Genomic DNA, 19,422 nt, shown 5'->3' with positions numbered 1-19,422 from the left:
GCAAACTGACCTACCAGTGCCCGGTGGGATCCCGAGAAGCCTCCCAAGCCTGCCAGCTGGGTTCTCCTCCTGGAGCCCCTGGCTCAGCTGTGGTAGCCTGCCACCCGGGGAGATGGTAAAGAGACCCGCGATCGAGCCGGAGGCGCTTCAAACTCCTGAGTCATGCTCACCTTCCTAATCTCTCTGACCCACCAGCCCGGCGCGCTCCCCTGCCGCTTAGAGATTCACCCTTACAGCGGCCCCGTAAACAGCGCTATCTGGAGAGACCATCTTGCAGAACCTAGCCTTCCCCTCCCTGCCCATGGCCATGGCCGCCACCTTGCCCAGCCCCCATCTCTCTCGCCTCCATCTCTCTCGCCCGCTACTAACTTCATTGACTTTTGCAAATTAGGTTTAATGCACGTTTGTTTGTTTTTTTTTGTTGGTGGGTCGTGTGGATGACCCAGCTCTTGTCCTTGCAATATCTTGTTTACCAATTTCTGGGGATTCCCTTTCGGGAAAGCCCTGGGCGGACGTGAGGCGGGGAACCCTTCTCGAATTTTGTTGATTTTTTTAAAAAGTGCTTCTGGTGAGGCATCTCCCTGGCGGACATTACGTGAGGCATTTGAAGCAAGGGCTCAACTCCTGCAGATCTCACTGCAAGCGTGTCTGTATTTATTAACATGTCCATACCACGGTTATCCATGAATAGCCCAGGGGCATAGCACGCGCCCAGTGCGCTGGGCATCACACCAGGTGTTTGGACGTGCTGTGCTCAGTAGTCCACCGAGGGCCTGATGCCTGGCCCGCTACCGTCGAAGGAAACGCTCCCATTGACTTCACTGGGCTTTGGGGGCAGGTTCCAGGCACGTTCTGCATGGATGCCTTTGAAACTTTCACCGGCTCAGCAGGGTTGTTCTACCTGGATGAACCAGCGGTGCAGCCAAAGGTTCTAGGTATGTCAAGGCAGAACGTACCCAATGTCTTGCCAAATAGCAGCTCCTGGTAGAGCTCACCTGTCATGCTGCTGAATGGCCCAGCCGCATCCAGGTAGGACACACCTGCCATGCTGCCAAGCATTCTAGATGTGTTTTACCTCCATGTATGGTAGCACAGCACGCCTGATCTACCAGGATGTGCCTGGACTGTCCAACATCCTGGCCGGCGTGTTCTACCCGGGTGGATCTAGAACCAGAGCCTTTTGTCATCTCTGATTTTTGCAGCCTGGAATCTGCCCTGGGAGCCACCCTACACTGCAGGTGTTGGCTGGGAGCTTTTATTTCTTCTTTCTGAATTACCTTTCTAGCCCTTGTGGTTGTAAAAAACTCGAGAGCAACCCGTGTAGAGATGGCCAAGCTGCCCGCTCTCCCCACAGTGCAGTCATGGGTGGTTAACTACAAAATCGGTGGCATGCTCACAATGTCGTGGAAGACCAACGGGAACTGTATTGAATCTGAAGATAAATAACAAGAGATCAGGCTGCTGATCGCATCCTTTATTTGCACATTCAGTTCAGCAGAAACCTGTGCAGTGAGAGCAGAACGTCCAGCCCGCTGCAAAATCCAGGTCCCTCACCACAGTCAGCTGGGCCTTGTTGCTGCAGAGAGCTCTGGGCGCTGCTGAGACCATTAGGCAGCATGGCAGGGGCGTTACATTTTGATGTAGCCAGAATGCTCATCTGCACAGCCGGTGTGGGCTGCCCACACGTACCCAGCATGCTCAGCTGCACAGCCGGTGTGGGCTGCCTGGAGGACCCAGCATGCTCAGCTGCACAGCCGGTGTGGGCTGCCCGGAGGTACCCAGCATGCTCAGCTGCACAGCCGGTGTGGGCTGCCCGGAGGTACCCAGCATGCTCATCTGCACAGCCGGTGTGGGCTGCCCACACGTACCCAGCATGCTCATCTGCACAGCCTGTGTGGGCTGCCCGGAGGGCCCAGCATGCTCAGCTGCACAGCCGGTGTGGGCTGCCTGGAGGTACCCAGCATGCTCAGCTGCGCAGCCGGTGTGGGCTGCCTGGAGGGCCCAGCATGCTCAGCTGCACAGCCGGTGTGGGCTGCCCGGAGGTACCCAGCATGCTCAGCTGCACAGCCGGTGTGGGCTGCCCGGAGGTACCCAGCATGCTCAGCTGCGCAGTCGGTGTGGGCTGCCCGGAGGGCCCAGCATGCTCAGCTGCGCAGCCGGTGTGGGCTGCCCGGAGGGCCCAGCATGCTCAGCTGCGCAGTCGGTGTGGGCTGCCCGGAGGTACCCAGCATGCTCAGCTGCACAGCCGGTGTGGGCTGCCCGGAGGTACCCAGCATGCTCAGCTGCACAGCCGGTGTGGGCTGCCCGGAGGGCCCAGCATGCTCAGCTGCACAGCCGGTGTGGGCTGCCCGGAGGACCCAGCATGCTCAGCTGCACAGCCGGTGTGGGCTGCCCGGAGGTACCCAGCATGCTCAGCTGCACAGCTGGTGTGCGCTGCCCGGAGGTACCCAGCATGCTCAGCTGCACAGCCGATGTGGGCTGCCCGGCCGTACCCAGCATGCTCAGCTGCGCAGCCGGTGTGGGCTGCCCGGAGGTACCCAGCATGCTCAGCTGCAGAGCAGGTGTGGGCTGCCCGGACGTACCCAGCATGCTCAGCGGCAGCCCTCCAACTGGCATCTCAGCAGAGACCTTGTGGACCCCAAATGGCCAGAGCATCAATGCTCCTTAGCGCTCATTCCCAGCGCCTGCCTTTTTGACCCTTCTCGCATCAATAGCAGAGTGATACAAACCCCAGCCAGCCCTGCTCACCTAACCAGCCCCACTCCCCGGTAAAGCCAACCCAACCACTAGGTTCTCTCCATGCCACCGTGCCCAGGGGACATGGCATTATAGGCAGAGGAAGAGGCTTCTCCAACTCTGGCACTGACTGACTCGGGAACCTTGGGCTGCTTCCCAGAGGCCAAGTATTTGCCTTTCCTGTTGATTCCAGGCTATTAGCCTCCCTGTGTGTCCATTTCCTGGTGCCTGGGGCTGTTGTGAGGTCCATGCTTGGTCATCCGACTATGGATCATGCCTAGGGTGAGAGAGGCAACCTGATGGCCCGGGCAGGGCGCTGGCCTAGGATTCCATTCCCAGCTGTGCCCTGTGTAACCTTGGGAAAATCACATTCCCCTCTTTTCCGTGCCTCAGTTTCCCCACCTGTAAAACAGGGTCAGCCCCTCCCCACCTCTGCACAGCCCTTTGAGGTCGGTGGTTGAAAAGCACGGGAGCACGTCAGTGCAAATTGTTCTAGATTTCGCAGGCTGCCCTGGACGCACCTCGGAGGCACAAGAGACAGCAGGAAAAACGCATTTCAGCCTCCCGGCCAATCGGCAGCTGGCACCAAATCGAACAAAACCTGGCCTGCGTGATGCTGCTCTGCACAGATTGGTTTTGCACCATCCACTTATTTTAAGCCGCATGGATGACCTGTGTCTGTGAAGTGGGAGATTGTGAGCTAGCCTGTGGGCGCACCTCTGGGGACTGGCCCACGCTCATCAGGCTACGGGGACCCGTGACTCGTGAGTGTGAGTGGCCTGGTGTGAGCGTGTGTGTCGGGGGCATCCACATGTGGGTGTGTGCGTGGCTGTGGGTGTGTGGGTGCCGGGGGTAAACGAATGGGGGTGAGTGAACAGACCTCCCTGGAGCTCGGAAAGTGACCGAGGGCCGCCCCTCTCTGACTCAGGGCCCCCCAGTGCCAGGTTCCCCATTGCACATGCTCAGTCCTCACCGGGTACAGATGCCTTCAAAGGAAAATATGCAGCTAGAGATGGGGGGTCCAGCCCACCCACCTGCCTCTTTCCACCTGCTTCCCCTCCCCCCACCTGCCTCTCTTCCCTTTGCCCTCCACCAACCCCCCTCCCCTCCCCACCTCTCGCCCGTCCCTCGTTTCAGATCAGAATTTCCCCCCAGCCCACCCACGTTTGCCAGTTACAGCAGAGACGCCGAGCCAGCAGGCTGGCTCCTGCTCTCAGCCCCCTTGGTGTGAACCCAGAGTAACCCCCCTGAAATCAAGGGAGCCCCATTGCACCCCGATGTCACTGAGCTTATCGCCAGCCCCAGCCCAGCCCCCTGCCACTGCAGTTCTCTGGCACCCCCTCAAAGCGGGTTTTATTGCACATCAGCAAAAGCCGGGGCTAGGCATAAGCAGACTAAGCAGCTCCAGGGGGCCTGCATTTGCTTTTGTTGTATGTGCAGGGGACCCCCCAAATATTCCTGCTTAGGGCCCCCAATGGGCTAGCACCACCTCTGCGTCAGCGACTGGCTGTCACCTTGGTCCAGTGCCCTGTGCCTCTCTGCCCTGGCTTTAGTCTGAGGAGGAGAGCACGGGGTGGATGGCTCCCAACTCAACGGGCAGCGCTCAGGAAACAGAGAGGAGCAGAGATCGGACACAGAGGGACAGCAGCAGGAGAACCCCTGTGCTGACCTGGCCCCAAAATCGTACAGGAAACAGCTCCGAGCTATTTTAAAGCCCTGCGTGTTACAACCCGCACCACAGTGCATAGGAATAGGGTCTGGCTCACACACATGGGTCTTCGGCACCCACTTGCTTTCTTTCCATTCGATCAGTGTGCAAAGGATGGGAGAGACGACATGCCCACAAAGGGTTAAGTCAGTGCAGCCACCCGATCGGGCACTGCCAATGTCGCCCTGGCCCATTTGGCCCCAGAGGTTATCAATACACAGGGTCACACCAAAGTGTGTCAGGGTGACCAGCTGGCTGGTCAAAGGTTATCAGAGGCTTGTCTGCTCTCAGCACGGATACCACGGGTGTGCCCGAGTGGGCATACGATGGCCGGGATAGTCGCAGGAAACACCCCGCAGAGACAAGGCACCAGACACACAGAGGGAGGGGTGCTCTGTCTGCAGGATCCACCCCTGCCTAGGGATGTTTGCCCCAGTGTAAATACCATCTCTGTGGTACTGTGGCTACTGCCACAGGCTGGCTGGCCCTTTAAGGGGAGATGACTCAACCCCACCTGTAGCAGATACTTCCCTGGCCTCCCCAGGTAGAGCAGATAGGCCATGTGACTCAATCAGGCCTCTGGGATAAATAAGAGAAAGAGGGCAGGGCTGGGGGCCTGAGAGAAGCTTGCTGAAAAGAGGAAGGTTCCTGTAGGATTGTCTATATCACAGCTAGCATAAGCCCTGAGAGCATGAGCCTGCTGAAGTGGGCTGGGAGGTTTGCTCCTGGATGCCGTGTAGACACACCCTGCAACGTTAGGACAGCAGCAGATTGGGTTTGCCTGTTGACCTCTCTGAGCCAGAGAGAAGGTGGCCCTGGGGCAAGGCAAGATTCCAGGCAGGCCAGAGGACAGACTGACCCACAGGTAAGAAGGACTGGGTAGAAAAGCTGTTATTTTGTGTTCCCTTTTGGACTTGGTTACTCTAGAAGGTGGGACCTTCTCAGTAATGACTCTGGTGATGGGCCAAGCTGCTGCAAGTCTCTAGCTGAGGAAGGGTGGTGGAGAAAAGACAGAGCTGGAGAGGAAGCCTGGGCTGGTGATTAGGGCATTAGTCTAGGATCTCAGAAACCTAGGTTCAACTCCCTGTTCTGCCACAGACTCACTGTGTGACCCTGGGTCGATCCCTTGGCTTTAGCCTGGGTTATGTAGGAGGTGAGACTGATTCCAAATGGTCCTGTCCGGCTTTGCAATCTATGAAGCAGGCTGAAAAGTGGAAACTGAGGCAGGGCTTGTATGGCGTTCCCACTTGGCCCCGAAGGAATACTCTGGAGCGAGCAGCCCTTTCACAGAGATGGGTGTTTGTGCTGATGTAATCTACTGTGGTGAGCTTAATGATGAGATGGCTCTGTGATGGCTGCCAACTTAATTCCGGGAAGTCCTGTGGCCTGTATCGTGCAGGGTCACAGTGGTCCCTTCTGGCTTTGTAACCTCTGAACTTCCATGAGTTGTGTTTTTTGGGGGTTTCTTAAAGCCCCCAACCCCTGAGTCATGTTGTTTACGTGAGAATCTCAGCCATCCCTTTTTTTTCTTTACAAAATAATATTGTCGCCCACCCCCCCCACCCCGGCTACGGCGAAAAGTTTGAAAAATGAGACCCCAAAAGGTTCCAACACCCCGATGCAAAAAATCTGACCTTGCTCATCACTTAAAATGTCATGACTTTTAAGCCAATCTTGTGCTTTTTGGAGGGCTGACTCCGGACTTTTTTTTTTTAATGCTTGGGGTGAGGATGCTGGATGTCTGCAGCAGAGACTTGCATCCATGTCACAAGCCTGCTGCTACCTGATCTAGGCTGGAGAGAAAGATAGAGGGAGGGGGCAGGAGAGAGGATGTCCAAGCCCAGCCCTCTCAGTTTGGCAGCTCAGATGGGCACCGGGGAAGGGGGGGAGGTCTGTACACGCACTCAGTGCCCATCTGACTATTTCACTGCTGGGCTTGGAGGATGCATCAGGAAATCGAGGGGGGAAGAGAAATGCAGAAACCAGCCTGCAGTGTGGGAGAAGCAGTCACTGAGCTGAAGGGAGGTGGGGAGGGGTGCGAGTGTGTGTGTGACACATGAAATGGATGCAGAGGAAGAGACCGATCTGGTCACATGGGACATGTGCATTCAAAGGCCTGTTCCCCTACTTGTGCCATGGGAGGGGAGCCCTGTGCTTGCAGGGTCAGGGGAATGACTGGGGAGGTGAGCGAGGGGGCAGGTGGCACTAGGGAAAGGGGGCCCATGTTACCACAGAGGAAAGTGCTCTGGCAAATCAAGGTTGTTTCTGGGCTTTCTAAAAATGCAGTTCTGGGGGGGGGAATGCTTCTGTGTCTTTAACCACTAGACCACACTTCCTTGAAAAGGAAGCTCCGATGAAGTGAGCTGTAGCTCATGAAAGCTTATGCTCAAATAAATTGGTTAGTCTCTAAGGTGCCACAAGTACTCCTTTTCTTTTTGCGAATACAGACTAACACGGCTGTCGCTCTGAAACTTCCTTCCCAGAGACAGATATAGAACCCAGGAGGCCTGACCCTGCCTCTAACCACTAGACCCCACTCTCTGTAGTCTCTCCAGACCCCATTACATGGCAGGTGTAACAAACCGCTGCCAGGCCCTTCTGGAGCCCTGGGTTTCAAATGACTGGCATCTGGATCCAGTCCCTGATCTCCAAGCTAAACCAAGGGCTGCCACTGGATAGCTTCATTGGCTGAGCCTGGCTGCAGGAAATTGGAACTTTCCTGGGGGGAGGGAGACAAAACCCTGCCCATGGGGTGCTGGGGCGGGTGGCCAGGCCAGGCTGTGAGGATGGGGGGGGCCTGATTGCCTTCTGCTGCAGATACAGACAGACAAAGCTGTGTGATTAGCCTTATCTATGGGGAGAGCCCAGGGATCCTATGTTATCTCAGCGTGACCAACCTCACCACTCCCTCCAGTCACCAGAGACTCTCTGCCAGGTCTTTAAAAAGGCCGGGGAGACCTGGCAAGTGCTTCTAGGGATGGTGACACTCCGTTAACCCTTGCTGTGCCGTGCTGCCCTCCCACACCCAGCCAGGAACATCCCTTCAAAAACCTGAGCCAGCAAAACCCTTAAGCACCTGCCCACATCCCATTAACTAAGGCCCTTGTTCAGCACCCCACTAGAAACAGGCACCACAAGAGGAGCCCAGCAACTAGATTTGAATTTGGATGGGGGTGGGGGGATGAAGAACCCTCTGTGCCCCCCCGTTTCTCTCTGCAAAGTGATCGCTGCACCCTGTCTAGCTCCAAGGGGCTTTGGAGCGTTGATCCCCACCCGAGGGTGCTACTGGCTGCTCCGAAAGCTGAGCCCCGCCCAAGGTCTAATGCGCCGATCCTCCCGACATCCCCATGACGTAGGGAAAGCAGCGCTGCTATCCCCATGTTGCAGATGGGAAACTGAGGCACAGAGACTAAGACTTGCCCAAGGGGTTGCAGGCAGAATCAGTAGCAGAACACCCCGTCCAAGCGTCTCCCCGAAAAAACCCATAAAGAGATGCACCCATTTGATTTTTCTTCGGCGAATGGCAGCCACTAGCCCTCTGCCTGGCACGCCCTCGCTCCCACTAGGCAAACCTCCCTGGGAGTCAAGTGGCACCGGAATCCGGCCCATCACACACAATGTGCTGTACCCACTCGGAGCAGCAGGGGGCAGAAGCTTCTAGGTTGCTGTTATATTCACAGGCCCTGACTGAGATCAGAGCTCCAGTGTGCTAGGTGCAGTACGTACACAGTGAAAGACCCTGCTCTGAAGAGCTTCCACAGAAAGACCTGGAGAAGGAGTATTAAGAGCAGGGACTGTCTTTTTTTGTTCCATTTGTACAACACCTAGCACAATGGGACCTGGTCCAGGACTGGGGCTCCTAGGGGCTAGAATATTTCATAACTGTCTCTATTTCACAGACTGGGAAGAGACCATCCCAAGGAGCTTGGCATTGAACCCAGGCCCTGTGGGTGCCAGGCTAGTGCTGAATGGCAGTTCATTTTCTCTGGGCCTGAAAAGCTTTGGGTGACTTAATCAAAGCTTGGGAATTGGAGTCTGCGTCATATCCATACTGTGAGTAAGTAACCCTTGGGCGTAATCCACACATCCTCTGTGTGGAGGGCGAGGGAAGTGGAGGGTGAGCAGAGAGGCCATTTCCAGCTGCTACAGCTTAATTTCCAGCTCAGCCATCCCTGTGTGGAGTAGCTCCTGTTCTCCACACCACGCAGACCCCCCGGGCTCTCTCATTCATGTCGTCTGACTTATTCAGCCATGTGCATGTCAAAAGGTGGGATTTGCCCCTTGCAGAATTTGGATTCTTTAGACATCCCCTCCACGGTTGAAAGTGGGACAAGGCTCCAGACTCTGGACTCCTTATTCAACTCCCCTAGGAGTCGAGACCTGGGCCTGCCGGGTCCTGGCTCCGAAATGAATGGCTCAGGCCGTTGGTCTGGAGAACAGATGGATGGGCTTTGTTTACCCACCTCCCACGCCCCATTCATGAATAAACTCTCTCCTTGAGCAACAAAAGTGCCACATTCCCATTCCTTTGACCCCAACATCCCCAGCCTTCTGGAGAGAGGATTCTGCTCTCTGGAAAGGCTGGGCTCCGGGGGGGGCTGATCCCTTCCATCCTGGGAAAAGGGCATGATGGACCCTGGAATCATAGAATCATGGAACATCAGGGTTGGAAGGGACCTCAGGAGGTCATCTAGTCCAACCCCCTGCTCAAAGCAGGACCAATCCCCAACTAAATCATCCCAGCCAGGGCTTTGTCAAGCCTGACCTTAAAAAAACTTCTAAGGAAGGAGATTCCACCACCACCCTAGGTAACGCATTCCAGTGTTTCACCACCCTCCTAGTGAAAGTTTTTCCTAATATCCAACCTAAACCTCCCCCACTGCAGCTTGAGACCATTACTCCACATTCTGTCATCTGCTACCACTGAGAACAGTCTAGATCCATCCTCTTTGGAACCCCCTTTCAGGTAGTTGAAAGCAGCTATCAAATCCCCCCTCATTCTTCTCTTCCGCAGACTAAACAATCCCAGGTCCCTCAGCCTCTCTTCATAAGTCATGTGTTCCATACCCTAATCATTTTTGTTGCCCTCTGCTGGACTCTTTCCAATTTTTCCACATCCTTCTTGTAGTGTGGGTCCCAAAACTGGACACAGTACTCCAGATGAGGCCTCACCAATGTCGAATAGAAGGGAACGATCGCGTCCCTCAATCTGCTGGTAATGCCCCTACTTATACATCCCAAAATGCCATTGGCCTTCTTGGCAACAAGGGCACACTGACTCATATCCAGCTTCTTGTCCACTGTAACCCCTAGGTCCTTTTCTGCAGAACTGCTGCCGAGCCATTTGGTCCCTAGTCTGTAGCGGTGCATGGGATTCTTCCGTCCTAAGTGCAGGACTGTGCACTTGTCCTTGTTGAACCTCATCAGATTTCTTTTGGCCCAATCCTCTAATTTGTCTAGGGCCCTCTGTATCCTATCCCTACCCTCCAGTGTATCTACCTCTCCTCCCAGTTTAGTGTCATCTGCAAACTTGCTGAGGGTGCAATCCATACCATCCTCCAGATCATTTATGAAGATATTGAACAAAACCGGCCCAAGGACCGACCCTTGGGGCACTCCGCTTGATACCGGCTGCCAGCTAGACATGGAGCCATTGATCACTACCCGTTGAGCCTGCCAATCTAGCCAACTTTCTATCCACCTTATAGTCCAGAGACCTTCTCTCCTCTTCCCCCAGCACCCCATCCTCTCCCCAGCCCTGCCTGTGGGCTGTCCCTTCCTGCAAGCGCGTCATGGGAAGGGGGCTGGCCTCCCTACAGGGGGGAGGGCCGCTTCCAGCATCAGCACCAGGGAGAGCTCCCTTTCCGGGGGTTTGCTGAGCCACGCCATCAGCAGGGGGGAGAGCTGGGGGTGGAGCGGATTTTCGGGAGGAGGCGGTGGGGGGGGGGAGGAGAATATTCCGTGGCCAGGGGGGCGCACCGAGCTTGTGATCTGGGGGGCAGAGGAGGGGCTCGGCTGGCGGATCCCGTCGCCCCCGGCTCTGGATGGAATCGAGCTGTATCCAGTCTGCCATGGCTCTCGGGCTCTCCTCCAAGAAAGCCTCTTCCAGGAACATCGCCGTGGAGAGGAAGAATCTCATCACGGTCTGCAGGTGGGGGGGGGGGGGTTCCGGGAGGGGAGGGGCGGGGCGTGGGACCCACCCCAGGGCAGCTTCGGGGGTGGGGGAGGAGGGAATGAGATGGGGGAAGAGGTGCATCTGGGGGGGTGGGGGGATCATCCTAGGTGCAGCTTGGAAGCAGAAATATGCTCCCTGGATAACTGATTTGGGGGGGGGGGGGAGAGGGGCTATGGGGGGGGCTGAAAAGAGAACTGGAGAGAAGGGAGGGTCTGAGGAGGATGCAGACGAGTGGCTGGAAGGGGGGTGGTGAGGCTGGCATCGGTGTGTTACTGAGCAGTATTACTGGGGGGGGCTGTTGCAATGGGGGGGCTGCAGCTGGGGGGAGGTGATAGGGTGCCGTGCTGTGTATTAAGCTATTGACTCTTGGGCCCTGGGGGGGGGGGGGGTGGTGATGACTGATTACTAATTATGGGGGGGAGGGGATGATTCAGGATGAACAAGGGAGAAAAGCAGCTTGTAGGAGGAATGGGGGGGGGCACTTGCTGTTTTGTACCCCCCACCCCAAGGGCCGGGTTGGGTGAAGCCAGGACCCGGGTTGGCCAGGTGTGGGCTCCAGGAAGTGACGTCATGGCAGGCCTGGCTCAAGCATGTGGGGGAGGGGAGGGGGTTGTCATAGCAACACCCTTTCTGGAGCAAGGACTCTGGGCTGAGCCCTGCCCGGTGTGGGGCAGTGCCCCCCTCTCCCCGTGTGTTACTGCCCTGCAGCCCTGGCTCCGCCGGCTATTCCCCGAGCATGAAGGAAATAGCGTGGGAAAGAGGGAGGGATGGGGCCTGCTAATGGGCCGCACCCTGGGCTGGCCTCTGTTTCTCCCCCCCACACCCCCTCCCCCCAGCTGGGCCCTGGGCTATGATCGGGTCTGTACCGGGTCCCAGTGGGGTTTCAGGGCGAAGTGACCCGCCTCTATGCCAGGAGGAGGAGGGGGTACAATTTTCTCCACTCGGAGCCTCCTGAAAGTGTCTCCTGCCCTATGCATGGTGCTGGGTGACCCTAAAGACCTTCATTGGCAGCCATCGCCAGTACCCCCCCCCCACACCCCGCTGAGGAAGGTCACAGCTGGCGCTCCGGGTCAGCAGCCGGTCAGCCCTGGAGACCAGGATGGTCCCTGCTGGCCTTACCACAGGCCCCTGCCCTGCTCCGGCTGCTGCACTGGAAATGGCTAGCCCCTCAGAGGCCATTCCCGAGGCCAGGCTCCCCTTGTCTTCATCAGGAGCTCTGGGCCTGCAGTTATTTCCCCCCAACATAGTGGGGGGCTTGACTCAATGCTGTGGGGACCAGTCCCTGGGGGAGAGATGGGGCCCGGAAGATGATGTGGGGTCCAACCGCAGCATCTCACACCGGACCCCTTCCTCCAGGCTTGGTAAAGGGGACAGGAAAAGCTTTGAAGCAGTCCAGGCCTCACTGATTCAAGCACTTATTTGGTGGGGGGAGCCCCCTGAAGAAGGGATGGCTTTGTGAGCAGCAAGGGGGGGGGCTTTTTCTCCCCACCCCAGCAGTGCTGCTGGTGTCTGGTCTTGTCTTTTTCCAGGAGCAGAACCACCCAACCCTTCTCTGGGAGTCTGCGTGGGCAGGTTCACTGTCACTGGGGAGCGGTTCTGCCTATCTCAGCAGAGCTCAGCACTGCGGTAGCTGAGCCCCTCACAAGCTTTACTGGTCCCTGTGAGGCTGGGCAGTGCTGTTCTCCTCCTAGTAAAGATGGGGGCAGTGAGCCATTAAGTGACATGCCCAAGGCACAGGCAGGCTGCAGCAAGAGCCAAGAAATGAACCCAGCTCTCCCAAGTCCCAGGTTAGTCCCCTCAAACAGGACAATCTTCCTTGCTCCCTCCCTGCGAACCCCCCCAGATTTTCAAGCTGGGCCTCACACCTAACTGGCAGCTGCTTTTGACAGGGGCAGTTGCTCGTTGTTAATACCGTGAATGGCACAACTGCTGGACTGAGAAACGTCTTGCCTGGGGAATGCTGCGGTCACTAATGAATGAAGCACCGAGGTGGATGCTCCTGAATTCCAATCCAGGCTCTGCTGTGCTGGGGGACCTTGACTTTTCCTTGCCTTTGTTTACTCATCTGTAAAATTGGGATAATAAAACCTGTCTCCGAGGGCTACAGATCACAACGCTTGGGTCCAAGTGCAAAAGGAGGCATCAGGGTTAGAGTCCAGCAGGGTGTGATCCTTGCGGTTTGATGGATTTCCCAGGTAGTTCCCTTTTTGCAAAACACGTACGTCTGGTGGTAGAATTTGTCTGAAATGATCTGATGGCTGCTGAAGAGGGGAGTATCCGTCTAGTTCCTACTGAGCAAGGGACCATGGCCAAGACGCAGCCACTGCGTTGGCTTTTAATGGATCCTCATGCGGGCCATGGGTTGAATTGGTCACCAGGCTGAGCCATGCTTTCTTACTGGGGTTCCTTGTGGTCACATGGGCAGGTGGGCTGTGGTGTACCCTACTGGGCTCAATAGAGGAGGGCACTGAATTAACTGGTGGCATATGAGAAAGGAGAGAGAAGCCATCTGGCTCCCCCAAGCCATGTGGCTCAGGAGTAGGTTCTTGCTCTGGGATGCTAGAAAGGCTGAGTTTGAGGTCTGCTTGGATCAGTACTGAGTGTGCTACTCATGGCGAACAGCGTGGAGAGGCCACCAAGCAAACCCAGATAGGATCTGTAAAAAATAGTGTAGCTCATTGAAGAAGAGACTAGGAGCCCTTATAATGGACATGATAGCAACATCAGTGTGGTCCAGTGAATGGGATACTGGCCTGCTGGGAGCCAGAAGGATTGGCGTCTAATCCCAGCTCCACTACTGTCTGTGTGACCTTGGGCAAGTCACTCCCACCCTGTGTCTGTAAACTCCCTGGGGCCAGGGAATAAACTCTCTCAACAACCCCATGCACGGGGATTCCAGTTACGGTCTCCCAATGCTGTGTGTGTGTACACATACTGTGACAAGGTCGGGATCCAGGAAGTGGGTGGGCAAAGCCCGCCCACTGCTAAAGGATCGCACCCCCCCAGCTTAAGAGGGGGATCCACAGGACCTGGACACCATGAGTATGGGGGACAACTAATGGAATAACAGGGACAGGAGTGTGGTCAAAGGGTCAAACGAAGGGGAACCAGATGGGGATACTGAGCAGAGAACCCTGGACAGTGCCCACTGCTCCTCAAAGGCATCAAGGGAGTCAGTGGACGCCACCCAGAGGAACTCTGCCTGGATAAGTGAACGGACGGAGGATCAGAAATACAGGAGTGATAGAAGGCAGATATTAGCCCCAGGTTAAGTAGGTCCCTTTTCCCTGGGTAAGGTAACAGGGAAGGTTCCAGAACAATCTGGAACTTTCTGGAACCAATCAAGACAGACAGGCTGAGAACACCTGCAGCCAATCAAGAAGCTGCTAGAATCAATTAAGGCAGGCTAATCAGGGCACCTGGGTTTTAAAAGGAGCTCACTTCAGTTTGTGGTGCGTATGTGAGGAGCTAGGAGCAAGAGGCACTAAGAAGTGAGAGTGAGAACGCATACTGTTGGAGGACTGAGGTGTACAAGCATTATCAGACACCAGGAGGAACGTCCTGTGGTGAGGATAAAGAAGGTGTTGGGAGGAGGCCATGGGGAAGTAGCCCAGGGAGTTGTAGCTGTCACACAGCTGTTCCAGGAGGCACTCTAGACAGCTGCATCCACAGGGCCCTGGGCTGGAACCTGGAGTAGAGGGCAGGCCTGGGTTCCCCCCAAATCCTCCTAACTCCTGGTCAGACACAGGAGGAGTTGACCTGGACTGTGGGTTCATGAAAACGGCCAAACTGAGGGCTGCCATGAATCTCGGAGGTGAGCAAATCTGCCAATAAGCGCAAGACCCACCACGGTAGAGGAGGAATTTTGTCACAATACGTACTGCTGTTGAATGTTTGAATTCAACAGCACAGGACCCAGGCCAGAATCTCCAGGCTGCCACTGTTAACCTTTGCCCAGGATGAAAATTGGCCCCTTATTCCTGTTCTGCTTTCTGCCTCTGTGACAGTGTGGGAACAATGATAATACCTTGCCTCTCACTCCACGACACCCCATTGATGGTCCTTGTCCAAGACCTTTTGAAAGCCTACATCAGTTAGGGGCAACCAGTTCTCCTCTCTCCACTGCTTTTATTAAGTTGGGGATTGGCCCTGCTTTTGACTTAGTTGGGGATTGGTCCTCTTTTGAGCAGGGGGTTGGACTAGATGACCTCCTGAGGTCCCTTCCAACCCTAATCTTCTATGATTCACAAAGGATTCTAAGATGTCAGACCCACTTTTCTTTTGCAGAAACGGAGCCGGTGAGATCTGGCAAAGCACTTCCCTCTACTCATGCAGACTGTCCCATTGGCATCAAGGGGGCTACTCGCATGCTAGACATTAAGTGCCTACTTAAGTACTTTGCTGGGTCAGGGCCTAAATCGCTCATCCTGCAACTAGATCTCTGCAGCTGGCTCAGTGGCACCCCACTGGCACCAATGGAGCCCATGTGGGCGCAGGTGTCTAAATTACTCCATTCCCTGGGAGGGAATAGCAGGCCGTTCTCTGCAGGGCTGTGCGCTCCCACAGCTCTGATGTGTAATTACAGGATATCGCTACCAGTCACTTAACGTTGCATCCAGCTTCTTGGAGAAGTGGCACCTTATTTTGCTGCTTTTACGAATGTCAGTTTCTCTCTGAGTACCATTTCTCCCCCCTTCCTCCCCCACCATGAGCACTAGAGAAATTGGTTTGATCAGCTCAGGCATGGGCTCCTTGGGGGGCTAGTGTCACAAAGGATGCCCTGATTCAGCAACACAAGCGGCTGCCTCCGGCAGCGTGGCCAAGCAGACGGAGATGAAAAGCTCCATTGTCCAATCCTGTTAGCGTCTTTATTCCCCCCTGATGTATTCTAGCTCTGGTGAAAGGTTGCCTGACATCCTCAGGCTGGAGTGGGGGTGGGGGAGAGACAGGAGGGGGATCTCGTGGGGTGGGAAAGCCCAGCCCCCATGTGAGATCAGGATGACACTAAGCAGCACCCTGAGGAAAAGCACAGGGCCATGAGACTCAGAAAAGGGTGGGTCAAGTGGGCTGGGCTAAAGAGAGCTGGGTTCAGGTCCCAACTCTGCCACAGCCTCCTTGGGGAAGTCACTCCAGCTCTGTGCCTCAGTTTCTCCATCTGTAAAATGGGGATTAAAAATACTCCCCTCTTCTGCCTTCTGTTGGGCTAGTTAGTCTGTGAGCTCATTAGGGCAGGGCCTGTCTTTCACTTTAGGTCACTGCAACACCTAGTACAACACAGCCCTGATCTCCCCTGGAGCTGCCAGGTGCTACCATAATATAAATAATCATTTTCCATAGGAAACTGTCTGAAGGGGAGGGGCTGGGCTGGGTGGTAGGTTACTTATTTGCATTTTACAAACTACAGATTTCCAATAGGTAAAATGGCCAAGTTTAACATGTTGCATGATTAGCCTTTGGAACTCACTGCTACAGGATGTCAGCTAGGTCAGTGACTTAGTAAGATGGGCTTTTAAATGTGTGAGAGTTGCAGCAGCAGGACAGTAGCTAACGTAAAAATGGCAGTAAGGGCACCCTGTACAGCCCTTAGACAGCACAAGAGAGCCTAAAGCATGAAATAAGCCTCAAGCTCCTCAGCAGGTGGGTCACTTTTACTGTCCCCATCTGCAAATGGGGAAACTGAGGCACAGAGCGAGGAAGTGACTTGCCTAGGTTCATACAGGGGCAGAACGGAGAATAGAACCCCGGAGTCCTGATCCCAGTCCCCTATTCTCCCCACCAAAGCATATTTTTCCCAGAGCTGGAAACCAAACCTAAATCGCTTGACTTCCAGTCTGTCTCTGATCACTAGACCATGCTCCCTTCCAAAGCTAGGGCTAGACCCTTGGAGCCCCAAGTTCCAGTCCCCTGCTCTATTTCCACCTCCCCCCACACACACACAGTCTGTGCCCCCAAACCAGTCAGTCTCCCCCTTACAATATCCCTTTGATTCAGTGCCTAATTGACACCTGTCTAGCAAAAGCCCTTTGCGGGGTTTGAAATGTCAATGATGCCATCTGAAACCAGGAACAACAACTACCAGCCGTGCTCCTCCGCTCCCGCCAGGGGCCTCAAGCCTGATTCCACTTGCTCTGTGCTGAAAAACAAGGCCCTGAGAAGGCCTGAGGTCCGCTGGGTGCGTAGGTGTCTGAAGAGCCCCTTGCACCTGGCAGATGTCTCAGTGCGGCAAGAAGAGGCAAACAGCGTGGTGGGGAAGGAGAGAGCGCTTCTGCTGGCAGAGCTGCGTTTGCAGCCACTGGCTCCATTTGCAGGTGCCCATCAAGAGTGGGCTAATAGTGTGACTCATAATAATCATAGATGTGAGTGGAAAACAACGAGGAGTCCTTGTGGCACCTTAGAAACTAACACGTGTATTTGGGCATAAGCTTTCGTGGGCTAAAACCCACTTCGAAAGCAAACATCTTGGATGCAGGACTCCTGGGTTCTAGTCTGGGCCCTGAAGGGGAGCATGACATAGTGATGGGGGAGAGAAGGGTGCAGCATTCCTGAGTTCCCTTCTTCACCCTCACTGACTCTCCCCCCTCCCCATTCTGTGCCTCAGTTTCCCTATCTGTTAAATAGGCCTCTTTAATCGGAGGCCTAATTCATTACTGACTGTAAAGCACTTTCCTGCGTGATCCTGAGCTGGAGACGGGCATGGGCTTATCGTATCTGTTCACGGGAGAGCATGCTGCCTCTGTCCACGTGCAGATGCTGTTTAACAGCTTCCTCACCAGGGAATTGCACCACAGATCATGAAATCGCATCATGGCAACAATGGATACGCAAGGAGGAGGGTGTGTGGGGTTGGTGTCCCAGGGCGGATGCTCCCCGATGGAGACGGTGAATCAGCGTTCTGCAGGGCTGCATTGTGCCAGGAGCTGTACGTGCACATAGTGAGAGAGACCCACCCTCAAAGGGCTTTCAGGCTAAATAGACAAGGTAAAGGGGAGGAGTTCCACCTCCTCATCTGGAGTACTGTGTCCAGTTTTGGGCCCCACGCTACAAGAAGGATGTGGAAAAACTGGAAAGAATCCTGTAGAGGGCAAGAAAAATTATTTGGGGGCTGGAGCACCTGATTTATGAGGAGAGGCTGAGGGAACTGGGATTGTTTAGTCTGCGGAAGAGAAGAATGAGGGGGGATTTGATAGCTGCTTTCAACTACCTGAAAGGGGGTTCCAAAGAAGATGGATCTAGACTGTTCTCAGTGGTACCAGATAACAGAACAACGAGTAATCGTCTCAAGTTGCAGTGGGAGAGGTTTAGGCTGGATATTAGGAAAAACTTTTTCACTAGAAGGGTGGTGAAGCACTGGAATGGGTTACCTAGGGACGTGGTGGAGTCTCCATCCTTAGAAGTTTTTAAGGTCAGGCTTGACAAAGCCCTGGCTGGGATGATTTAGTTGGGGATTGGCCCTGCTTGGAGCAGGGGGTTGGACTAGATGACCTCCTGAGGTCCCTTCCAAGCCTGATCTTCTATGATATTCTAGAGGGAAGCAATCGTAGTCCCTAGTTCTCTATTGATGAAAAGTGTGATATAAGCTCCAAGTGCTTTACAGAGGAGGTCAGTATCATTACCCCCATTTCACAGATGGGGACACTGAGGCACAGGGAGCAACTTGCCCAAGCTCACCCAACAGCCCTGGGATTGAACCCAGCTCCCACGACCTCCAGTGGGGTGTTTTATCCACTAGGCCACACTGCCTCACCCAAGGTCATACAACCAGCTCAGTGGCAAAACTAGGAATATCACCCAACTCTCCTGAGTCCCGGTGCGGCGCTGGAGCCACCAGATCATGCTGCAGGGCTGCTTCTCCTTACTACCTTTCAGAGATTCTCCCTGAGGGTCCTCAACAGGAAACTCGTGTCTGCCTCCCCTGCATACCTGTCTGTGATTTTTTTTCTCTCCGGTAGATTTTCCGTGAAGACCCTGCTGGAGAAATACACCACGGAGCCCATTGACGATTCGTCAGAGGAGTTCATCAACTTTGCTGCCATTCTAGAGCAGATCCTGAGTCACCGCTTCAAAGGTAAGGGTGCGTGTGCTCCTGTGGCCTGGCTGGGCTCCCCGCAGGGCGTTCGGATGTGTGTGGCTGTGCACGCATACACGTTAACGCACTTCTGCAATAGGAGACCTGCCTATGGACGCACCTACCGTAAGCACAAGTTTGTACATGTCCGCTTCCGTGAGTGTTTGTGCACATCGGTTGCATGCACGTGTGTGTAACTGTTGGATGCATATTTGTGTGCAATTGTCTGCATCCAGGTGTGCAGAAGTTTACTCCTATTGACTGTGTGTGTGCGTGCGTGCAACTGTTGTATGCATGCATCTGCTACTGAGGACGTCTGGGGCCTCCAGCATTGGCCACCGTTTAAGGCCGGCTGGCCCCCTGGACTGCAGAGACCTCTCCTGGTCACAGCCCAGCCTTCTCCTCCTCTCTGCCCCAGGTCCCGTCAGTTGGTTCAGCTCCGATGGGCAGCGCGGCTTCTGGGATTACATCCGCCTGGCCTGCAGCAAGGTCCCCAACAACTGCGTCAGCAGCATTGAGAACATGGAGAACATCAGCACCTCTAGGGCGAAGGTCAGGCAGGGCCCCAGGCGGCTGCTCCCCCGCTGTCTAAGCCAACAAGCTGGGCGGGTCCCATCAGGGGAGTGGGGAAAGCAGTAGACACCTGGGAAGGGCAGAGAGCCCATCTCAGTGGGTCTAGCAGGGTCGCTGGGCCAATGGGCCCCTGCTACTCCTAGGCAACCTGGAAATGGACACCAG

At 55.2% G+C, this 19,422-nt stretch overlaps 2 protein-coding genes across 15 annotated transcripts in view; one reads left to right on the top strand and one right to left on the bottom strand.

Annotated features, from left to right (window-relative positions):
- Positions 1-203, bottom strand: part of SLC4A1 (solute carrier family 4 member 1 (Diego blood group)) — a 42,310-nt gene extending 42,107 nt beyond the window's left edge. The window contains exon 1 of one of the 4 annotated variants that reach the window (XM_037887046.2): positions 15-203. The gene's annotated coding sequence lies outside the window, so the exon portion shown is untranslated. Of the gene's footprint in view, positions 1-10 lie in introns of all 4 variants that reach the window. The other 3 variants (XM_043536935.1, XM_043536934.1, XM_037887048.2) reach the window with 3 other exon arrangements.
- Positions 204-5,037: 4,834 nt separating this feature from the next.
- Positions 5,038-19,422, top strand: part of RUNDC3A (RUN domain containing 3A) — a 30,502-nt gene continuing 16,117 nt past the window's right edge. For 3 of the 11 annotated variants that reach the window (XM_037887050.2, XM_037887051.2, XM_037887049.2), the window contains exons 1-4: positions 10,447-10,595; positions 12,149-12,406; positions 18,569-18,684; positions 19,103-19,236. In XM_037887050.2, coding sequence (XP_037742978.1) covers positions 10,489-10,595; positions 12,149-12,406; positions 18,569-18,684; positions 19,103-19,236 — 615 coding nt within the window. In that variant the 5' untranslated portion in view covers positions 10,447-10,488. Of the gene's footprint in view, positions 5,310-8,343; positions 8,502-10,446; positions 10,596-11,052; positions 12,407-12,495; positions 12,815-18,568; positions 18,685-19,102; positions 19,237-19,422 lie in introns of those variants that run through there. The other 8 variants (XM_043536936.1, XM_037887052.2, XM_037887055.2 and 5 more) reach the window with 7 other exon arrangements.

Source organism: Chelonia mydas, chromosome 27 (genome assembly GCF_015237465.2).
Source record: "Chelonia mydas isolate rCheMyd1 chromosome 27, rCheMyd1.pri.v2, whole genome shotgun sequence".
Taxonomy (NCBI): Eukaryota; Metazoa; Chordata; order Testudines; family Cheloniidae; genus Chelonia; species Chelonia mydas.
Note: the sequence above shows the minus strand (reverse complement) of the source record. Positions and strands in the feature narration are given on the sequence as shown.